General features: G+C 41.4%; 1 protein-coding gene across 2 annotated transcripts in view; it reads left to right on the top strand.

Moving 5' to 3' along the window:
- Positions 1 to 2,054, top strand: part of otud5a (OTU deubiquitinase 5a) — a 29,906-nt gene extending 27,852 nt beyond the window's left edge. For both annotated transcript variants that reach the window (XM_061889074.1, XM_061889075.1), the window contains exon 9: positions 819 to 2,054. In XM_061889074.1, the coding sequence (XP_061745058.1) occupies positions 819 to 955 (137 nt within the window). In that variant the 3' untranslated portion in view covers positions 956 to 2,054. The remainder of the gene's footprint in view (positions 1 to 818) is intronic.
- Positions 2,055 to 10,926: the final 8,872 nt, after the last annotated feature.

The raw sequence follows: 10,926 nt of genomic DNA on the forward strand, positions 1-10,926 counted from the left end.
TGATGTTTCGTTTTCTGCTCTTTTTTGGTTGGTTTCCTGGCGTGGGTTCGTAGGTGAGGGTGAAGTTGTATCCACTTTCATCAAGTGCTTTCTGGTACGGCGGTTGTTACTTGGTCGAATTCAGCTTTGAATATTCAATAACATGTCAAATTCTTGCATGCAGCACACCTTACAACAGTGGTAATAAAAGATGCGACCTATGCTTAAAATAGAAACTGTTTATTATATATCACCCAGAGCTGTCATCCTTCAACAAGCACAGTGAAATTGTATCAGCATGCCATCACAGAAGGACACACCTCCTAGGTAACACATGAGCCAATCACCACGCCCCTACATCACCTGCCTGTACCTACCCGTTCTGTGCCCTATATAAACCATTGTATGTGAATGCTTCCGTTAAAATCTCCTGATGTTTGAGGGAACCCCTCATGAAACAGTTCTGTAGAGATTAAATAGTCTTGTGATTTTTTTTCCCCACACATACATATACTGCGCTCTACCACAGTATCGAGCACTATTCTCTGGATAATCTGATTAAGACATAAATACATATATATATATATATATATATATATATATATATATATATACATATATATATATATATATATATATATATATATATATATATATAGTTACTTTACATGCAGTCGGCTTTCGGACAAATTTTTTTTGCCCACTGCGGCCCGCAGGTCAAAAAGTTTGGACACCCCTGGTCTAAGGTCTTCTGTGACCACTGTGACCCCTGTGGGCGTGTCATTTAAACTCTGTGTGTGTGTGTGTGTGTGTCTGTGCGCCTGTGCGCCTCGCTGAAGGTTTGACCGACTGGGAGGACGACGAGATCCTGGCGTCGGTCCTGGCCGTGTCCCAGCAGGAATATTTGGACAGCATCAAACATCAGGGCGGCGGCGTGCAGCATCGAGAGCGTGAAGCCTCACCTGACAGCAGCTGATGGACACAACACACGCATGTGTGACCTCTGACCCCGACCCCACTCGTCACCTCCGACCCATCAGAAGACCGCCAGGGATACATCCGACCCGAAAGAAAGAAACGCAGTCTCTCCCTCCATTCCTTCTCTCCGCCGCCATCATGGATCCTCCCAGCTTGTCTTGGTTTTACGAGCCACCCGCCAACCCCACGCTAGCCGACCGCGCCATTTACGATTGCCGATCACTTTGTCGAAGGAGCCGCTCCGTCGGCGAATACGCGTCACACGTTGCGTCCGTGATGGGCGTGGTCACATGACCTCGCCTTCAATCATATTTATTTATTCTGGTTTGCACATGTGCAGTGAAAGCGCTACATTCACACACGTTTCCGCGGCGTTAGCCGCTAGCAGTTAGCCGGGACAAAGGGAACTTCATACCAGGTTAAAATGTTCGCGCGAGACGCCTTCGTAGAAATGTGGGAATGCATTTTACCGAGTTAACGTTAGCACCCTGCTTACGGGCTCGTTGAGGTCACATCCTGACATTTTACCGAGTTAGCGTTAGCACCCTGCTTACGGGCTCGTTGAGGTCACATCCTGGCCGGCCTTCAGCGCTCACCGCTATCGACCACGCAAGCACAATGGCGTGCGAATGAGGCTAACCCAAAAGAAAAGAGCGCGGCGAGTCCGACGCCACATGCTATGTTAGCATGTTGTCAACGCTAACGCCTGAAGTCTTACTGTCGTACAATTGAGAAGTACTTCCTGTCTTCAGCCAGTGTGTTTACGTTCCATCGTCCGCTTTGAGACTTTTTTTTTTTAATTTTTTAAAATATAACATCTAGCTCTTCCTCTTCTTACCGCCTTCATCATCATCATCGCCACAGACTTCTTAGCAGCATGTTTGATCACGACCAATATCACCATGGAGACAAAAGCGACAAATGAAAAAAACGGGAAAAAAAAAACAAACAAAAAAGGTAGAGAATTGTCATACTTATCCTCTTGATGATTGATTATTGTTGTTATTATTAATAATAATATAAGTTTGTTTTATTTCATCGCTTGGGATGAAAATATTTTTTTTCTTGGAATAAAAAGAGGAAAATGTTTCGGACAAGATGTGCCGAGTGGTCTTTAAAGAAGTGATGACGACTTGTTTTGTGACGGGCCATTTTTATATATCTTTTTTTAACCTTTAGGCCTCCCCTCAAGTCCCGAAAAGGTCCCGTAAGTCAGATATATATATTTACTCGATGCTTGAATATCCAGATCAGAGATGCTCAAAATGTGAAATTTGGCTCGTCATGTCATTTTGTTTGGTCCTGTCACGACAAATTTCTTCCCCCCTACAAAAACCTTCCCCCCGGAAGACATTTGGCGTGACAGCCCCTCTAATGCCTGAAGGACCCCAATGAGGGTGTGATAATACCAAGTTATATGACTCTTAAGCGTTACAGCTGCAAAATTAGCAAAGAAAAAATAGCTTGAAATTTTAGCATGCTGGAATGCTAATATTTTTCCTCACCGTTATTTTTCACCAATGACAATCAGCCAATTATAATGCTTTTAAAACAGGCAGCTGTGAGGGCTGCTTTAAGGTCCTTCCACCCTCATTGGGGTCCTTCAGGCATTAGAGGGGCTGTCACACCAAATGTATTCCGGGGGGAAGAAATTAGGCGTGACGGCCCCCTACAGGGTGGCTACCAAGTGCAATAATATCATCACTGTTACCATGTTTCCATTTACATTAAGGCACTGTGAAAACAGCAATTGTAGATTTTACGGTAAAAATAACGAGCAATGTGCGACAGTTTTTCAATTTATATTGATGCACTGCTATGTGTAGATTATACAGCATTTTTTTTTTTAATGGCAGCTCACTCACCAAGATGTTTACGTAAGAACAGTGGTACAGCTTTTCATGATTTGTGTACTTTTTGATAATACAGGCACATAATTTACTTATATGACCCCAGCCACACAACCTATCCTAGTCATAGTGCAGGAAAAAAAAAGTCAAAACACAACCTGCTCACTGAAATTTGTGGATGTTATAAAAAAAAAAAGTCCCATCACTATAACAGAACATTACACCCATTTGAATCCATTACGAGGCATGATGGGAAAATGCAAAACCCCTCTGCACATATCCATGTTTAACTTTCAGCTGATTAAATACAAAACTTTAGAGAGGTCGTCACAGAAGTAAACAAAGTAGGAGTTGGTCTTTTACATATTCTTAATGACCAATCATATTGTTAAAGTATGTAAACACACACACATATATACATATATATATATATATATACCGTATTTCCTTGAATTGCCGCAGGGCATTGAGTATGGGCCTGCCCTGAATTACAAAATGATTAGCGTATGCTTAGTATTACCGCCTGGTCAAACGCGTGACGTCACGAGTGACACTTGTCATCATTTTCAAAATGGAGGAGGTTGATTTCAATACCGGTAATTTGAAATCGCCTAAAGGGAAGAAGATTAAGAGCTATTCCGTAGGATTTAAGGTCCAAGTTTACATCACACTCAAATTTTTACTGCATACTTTTGGTAAGTGCCGGAGTGAGAAGAGGTTTTAAAATTATTAACGCATGCTTACTTTTACCGCATGCCTTTGGTAAGCGCAGAAGTGAGAAGAGGTTTTAAATTAATTAGCGCCCCGGCGGCAATTCAAGGAAATACGGTATATACACACATATACATACATATATACATATATATATATATATATATATATATATATATATATATATATATATACATACATATATATATATATATATATATATACACATATATATATATATATATATGTGTACATATATATACACATGTACATACATATATTTGTATACATATATATACTATATATATGTATATATATATACACATGTATATATACATATATATGTATATAAATACATATATATATATATATATAAAAATAAATAAAATGTATTTATATATGTGTATATTTACATACATATATATATATCCGGGGGAAGCTTAAAGTAAAGCCGCTGCTTTTCCACATCGAGAGGAGCCAGATGAGGTGGTTCGGGCATCTGGTCAGGATGCCACCCGAACGCCTCCCTAGGGAGGTGTTTAGGGCACGTCCGACCTGTAGGAGGCCACGAGGAAGACCAAGGACACTTTGGGAGGACGATGTCTCCCGGCTGGCCTGGGAACGCCTCGAGAACCCCGAGAAGAGCCTGACGAAGTGGCTGGAGAGAGGGAAGTCTGGGCTTCTCTGCTTAGGCTGCTGCCCCCGTGACCCGACCTCGGATAAGTGGAAGAAGATGGATGGATATATATATATATATAAAAAAAAAAAAAATATATATATATATATATATATATATATATATATATTGATATATATATATACACACACACACACACACACACACACACACACACACACACACACACACTGTGTAAATATTGGCTTCATTTTGAAAGAAAGTTACCCGTCAAATTGTGCACTGAGTTACAGGTCAGGCCTGGGGCGGCATAGCTCGGTTGGTAGAGTGGCCGTGACAGCAACTTGAGGGTTCCAGGTTCGATCCCCGCTTCTGCCAACCTAGTCACTGCCGTTGTGTCCTTGGGCAAGACACTTCACCCACCTGCTCCTAGTGCCACCCACACTGCTTTGAAAATGTTACTTAGATATTGGGTTTCACAATGTAAAGCGCTCTGAGTCACTAGAGAAAAACGGTATATAAATATACTTCACTGGTGGGAGTCTCGCATGAGGGGTCGAAATCTTGGCCACAGCTTCTCTCCCTCTCGATCCCTTGTGTGTGTTTGCAGGTTCCGCACCTGCAGCTGGTTGGGCCTCATCTGCTGGAATGGATATCAGCTGGGACCTCATCCCTGTTTTCTTGCACACTCTTTTTTTTCTTTTTTTTATATGAAATATTATTTTTTGTACGTTTACCCAAGGGCTCGTCTCCCCCATTGTCATAAAAACTGCATAAATAGTTTTTACGGTAAAAGAAAAACAACAACAATTGGTAGCTCACTTGCCAACATTTTCAAAATAAAAACAACCGTGGTATTTTTTTTCTAAATTTTAAAAATTAAAATCCCAATTAAACAAAAACCAGATCACAACGGAAGTTTAGTTTCCTCTCCTGACACCGGACTATTTTATTTTTCAAAGTAAAAGTGGGGATACTACGTTACCCGCGTGCCTGGTTAAAATGTACGTCTACCGAAACCCCTGCGCACATATCACACGTAAGCGAAGGCAAAAAAAGATTTGAACAAGAGCTTTTTACAATAATGTAGTACAGTATTTTTCTCACAGGCCCTACTTTAACTTTAAAAGGAGGCTTTGTTTCTTGTGACGTCACATCCGTTTATCTGAATTCACACGAGCGTAGTGTAACATCTGATTAGCTATGTTATTCTTATTTTTGCGAGGAAAGTCATTTGTGTTAGGCACGAATTCTATGTACGTATTAACGGGTCACATTACTATTATGTTCAGGTAACACATTTAGTGTATTGTGATTTATTTTATTTTTTACAGTCCCGTCAATTGGTTCCTACCTGTTGTTTCCGTGTGTCCGAATAGGGAACGGACAAGGAAAGAGCTAGTGAAATCGCCCTATGTTGTCATACAAAGAGAAGTCGAGCTTATTTTGACGCTCTAGTATTTCTAGCAAATAAGATAACAAAAGTACTTTCTAAACAACTCAACTGTGACCCGCCTTCAACCCACGGCCGTCGAAGTGGGTGAGAGACCTAATAATAGGCTGACAGTAAGATTAAAGGCCTACTGAAACCCACTACTACCGACCAGGCGGTCTGATAGTTTATATATCAATAATGAAATATTAACATTGCAACACATGCCAATACGGCCTTTTTAGTTTACTAAATAGCAATTTAAAATTTCCCTCGAAGTGTTGTGCTGAAAACGTCGCGGTATGATGACGCGTATGATGACGTATGTGTTTGACGTCACCAGTTGTAGCGGACATTATTTTCCGGCCCGATCCAAGCTAAAAGTGGCCTGCTGTAATCGCATAATTACACAGTATTCTGGACATCTGTGTTGCTGAATCTTTTGCAATTTTTTCAATTAATAACGGAGAAGTCAAAATAGAAAGATGGAGTTGGGAAGCTTTAGCCTTTAGCCACACAAACATACTGGGATTCCTTGTTTAAAATTCCCGGAGGTAAAGCTTTCCTATGGATCAGAGCGGTCAAGCGAACATGGATCCCGACCTAATGTCAACCAGCAGTTTTCGGTGAGAAAATTGTGGTAAAAAGTCGCCACTTACCGGAGATCAGCTGAGCTTGTGCCGTCCATACAGCTGCCGTCGACTTCCATCAGACACTGGCCTCAAAACACCCGTGGACACACCATTCCGCCTATCAGGTACTATTAAACTCACTAAAACTCTAGCAACACAATAGAAAGATAAGGGATTTCCCAGATGTATCCTAGTAAATGTGTCTAAAAACATCTGAATCCATCCCAATGCATCGCGTTTTTATTTTTTTTAACTTGATTTTTTTTTTTTTCTAGTCCCTTGCTATCAATATCCTCAAATCAATCAATCAATGTTTACTTATATAGCCCTAAATCACTAGTGTCTCAAAGGGCTGCACAAACCACCACGACATCCTCGGTAGGCCCACATAAGGGCAAGGAAAACTCACACCCAGTGGGACATCGGTGACAATAATGACCCAGTGGGAGGTCACAAATCTTTCATCCTCGCTCAAATTAATAGATAGATAGATAGTACTTTATTGATTCCTTCAGGAGAGTTCCTTCAGGAAAATTAAAATTCCAGCAGCAGTGTACAGAGTTGAGATCAATTTAAAGAAAAAAGTAAAAAGTAAATAATGGGGGTTTAAAAGGAAACAAAATAGAGAAATATTACAAAAAATAATAAAAACAATGGGAATAACAATATAACAGTAAAATAAGAATATAACAAGACAAAGTAGGCAGTAGTGACCATGTTATGAAAATGTATTGCACTGTTAATGTTTTGCATCCCCTGTCATCCTAATACCCCCCACCCCCCGTCCCAGAGAGGAGTTGTACAGTCTAATGGCGTGTGGGACAAAGGAGTTCTTGAGTCTATTAGTCCTGCACTTGGGATGAAATGTGGAATGTGGAGATTGTCATTTTCTCGGTTGAGTTTATACCAAAATAGATACATAGATGATACAGCAGAGGATTGGGAGAATGTCATGTGGTCAGATGAAACCAAAACAGAACTTTTTGGTATGAACTCAACTTGTCGTGTTTGAAGGAAGAAGAATACTGAGTTGCATCCCAAGAACACCATACCTACTGTGAAGCATGGGGGTGGAAACATCATGCTTTGGGGCTGTTTTTCTGCTAAGGGGACAGAACGATTGATCCGTGTTAAGGAAAGAATGAATGGGGCCATGTATCATGAGATTTTGAGCCAAAACCTCCTTCCATCAGTGAGAGCTTTGAATGGTTGACCAAATACTTATTTTCCACCATAATTTACAAATAAATTCTTTAAAATTCCTATAATGTGAATTCCTGGATTTTTTTTCACATTCTGTCTCTCACAGTTGAAGTGTACCTATGATGAAAATTACAGACCTCTGCCATCATTTTAAGTGGGAGAACTTGCACAATCGGTGGCTGACTAAATACTTTTTTGTCCCACTGTATGTCTCTAACAGTGGAAATACATATATGATGAACATTTCAGACCATTCCCTAATTTGTAAGTGGGAGAACTTGCAAAATTGCACAGTGTGGAAATACTTGTGGACCTCACTGTAGCTAAATAATGAGACCAAATATGAACTTCACAGCATAAAAACAACTGCAGATATGATCTGTAAATGAAAAGACTAATATTTGTAGTAGGAAAAAAACTGCATACATCCATTCATCCATTTTTTAACGCTTGTCCCTTTTTGGGGTGGCAGGGGGTGCTGGAGCCTACGTCAGCTGCATTTGGGCAGAAGGCGGTGTACACCCTGGACAAGTCGCCATCTCAGCACAGGGCCAACAACAAACTTATCCTTTTTCTCATGGGCGTCACGATCACAACAGCGGGCCACTCGTCATGTCAATCAAATGCGTCACTTAGCGATGCATGAAGAAGTCCACATTTATCTCTCGCCGATTAATGCATAAATTGTAGACCCCTCAGATGTAAAGACATGATGTGCCTCCAATCTTTTTTTCTCTAAATATCGAAAGTGTCAAATGAAGTGAAGTTGTGGCGAGAATAAAATGGTTTAAATCATTAAAACCTTTTTCTTAAGACTGCATTAATTCACCCCATCCCATTTTAAGTATTTGTTTTTCCATGATCGCTTATATATTTGCCTCTAAACCTTTCAAAATACGCTCAAATCTGCACTAACCTACTCAGTGGCCTAGTAGTTATAGTGTCCGCCCTGAGATTGGTAGGTCGTGAGTTAAACCCCGGCCGAGTCATACCAAAGACTATATTAATGGGACCCGTTACTTCCCAACTTGGCACTCAGCATCAAGGGTTGGAATTGGGGGTTAAATCACCAAAAATGGTTCCCGGGCGTGGCACCGCTGCTGCCCACTGCTGCCCACTGCTCCCCTCACCTTCCAGGGGGTGATTAAGGGTGATGGGTTAAATGCAGATAATAATTTCGCCACATCTAGTATGTGTGACAATCATTGGTACTTTAACTTAACTGATGCTGGTGAATAAACAGTAGCCAAATTGGACCCTAAACCAATGTTTTTAAAACCACTGTGACGCTGCATACTAGTGAGATATTGTCCGGTGAGCCGTGGGAAATGATGCAACTTCACCTAATTGGTCCAAAAAATATTTGCAAATCAACAATTATAACCCGCAAATAATGTGCCGTTGTCTAGTGCCTGTGCTTGTGTAACCATGTAATGCTCCATATCAGTAGGTGGCAGCAGGTAGTTTATTGCTTTGTAGAGGTCGGAACGTGTCAAGGATTGTTGCGATCCCAATATGCAGCGCACAGCAGGAGACGGCGTGCAGGTAAAAAGGTATGTAACGCTTAAACCAAAAATGAACAAAACGGAAAGGAAACGGCATGGAGGCATAGGGACGGCTATGCAAAACGAAAGTCAAACTGAACTGGCTACAGAGTGAACAAAAACAGAATGCTGGACGACAGCAAAAACTTACAGCGTGTGGAGCAGAGACGGCGTCCACAGAGTACATCCGAACATGACATGACAAACAACAATGTTCGCACCAAGAAGGAAAGCGTCCGCACAACTGAAATAGTCTTGTTTGCCAATAGAAAGCAGGTCAGGGAAGAGCGCTTAAAAGAAGGCGAGAAGCTGCTACAGGAAACCACCAACAAAACAGGAAAGGCCACCAAAATAACAGCGCAAGACAGGAAAACGACAACAAACTCAAAATAATGTACAACAACCTGGTGGAGCTTCATTGTTTAACATTTTCTGCTGTTGGTGCACCCCTGTAGTTTGTTTATTAAAAAAATGCACCTTGGCTCAAAAAAGGTTGAAAAACATTGGTTTCGACCAGGGGTCTCAAACACACGAGACGTTATTTTGCGGCTCGCACCTCGATGTGCAACTGTAATGTTGGCGCGACCCGCGAGTTTTATATGGATGCCACTTTACGGCATCATATTTGTATACCCTGAATATTTTCCGGAAGACTTACAATTGTCAGTGCCCCTCCATCCAGGGGTATACATTGTAAGGGTCAAATACCATGAGACATTATAAAGACACAGAAACAGAGATTAGAAGACGAACCAGTGATTGCTTTTCTCGTACGAGGAGAGTAACTGGAGCAGTTGTCAGTTACAGGCTCCTAATTTACTCTGAAAACTTTCTCCACTCTTCTCACCTTTTAATTCATTTGGGAAAGCCCTACATTACAAAAACACACACAGCGGCACTAAAGGAGGGGGGGGGGGGGGTAATTGCAGCTGTGTTGGAAACCTAACACCTGTGGTGAGAACTTAACACATGCAAATACAGACTACAGAGGATACAGCAACTTCCTGCATTGCTCTGTGCCATCTGTCAATTCCTCTTTGAAGTTGGTAGGTCAACCTAATTTCAATCCAACGCCAAGTTTCATTTTTTCTTCAGCTTGTCTACACAATGCATGAGCAAACAATCATATTTGAATAAAATGAGATAACTTATTTACAATTAATCCAACATCCATTCTCTTAGATTTCGCACGAACAACAATTTTGAGGGGGCACCGCGGAGGTACTGCCTTTGGAGTCATCTAAAACCTGTACAATCAGCTTGCCAGCCCAATCACATGTGGTATTTGGCCTCTGTAGACGTAATAGGCAACTGCAAGACATAGTTGATCAGCAGACACACAGGTCACACTGAGGGTGGCCGTATAAACAACTTTAACACTGTTACAAATATGTGACACACTGTGGACCCACACCAAACAAGAATGACAAACACATTTTGGGAGAACATCCACACTGTAACACAACAGAAAAAATACCCAGAATGCATTTCAGCCCTAACTCTTCTGGGCTACAGTATACACCCCCCAACCCCGCTCCCTATTGTAGCCCTTGAAGAGTTAGGGCCGCATTGGATTCTGGGTATTTGTTCTGTTGTGTTTATGTTGTGTTACAGTGCGGATGTTCTCTCAAAATGTGATTTTCAATCTTGTTTGGTGTGGGTTCACAGTGTGGCGTATATTTGTAACAGTGATAAAGTTGTTTATACGGCCACCCTCAGTGTGACCTGTATGGCTGTTGACCAAGAATGTCTTGCAGTCACACTGCAAGTCACAGAACAAGTAACTACAGGCCGGCACATTATTTGTATGGTGGAAAAGTGGACTAGACGCCAGGTTGTAGAGGATGTGAATGACAGCGCCATCACGGCACGCCCTTAAAGTTGTTGTCCGGGTGAAAATCGGGAGACTTATTGCCCCGGAAGATTGTCGTGAAGGGTACTGATATTCGGGGGTTTCCCG

The sequence above is a fragment of the Nerophis ophidion genome, linkage group LG27 (assembly GCF_033978795.1).
Source record: "Nerophis ophidion isolate RoL-2023_Sa linkage group LG27, RoL_Noph_v1.0, whole genome shotgun sequence".
Taxonomy (NCBI): Eukaryota; Metazoa; Chordata; class Actinopteri; order Syngnathiformes; family Syngnathidae; genus Nerophis; species Nerophis ophidion.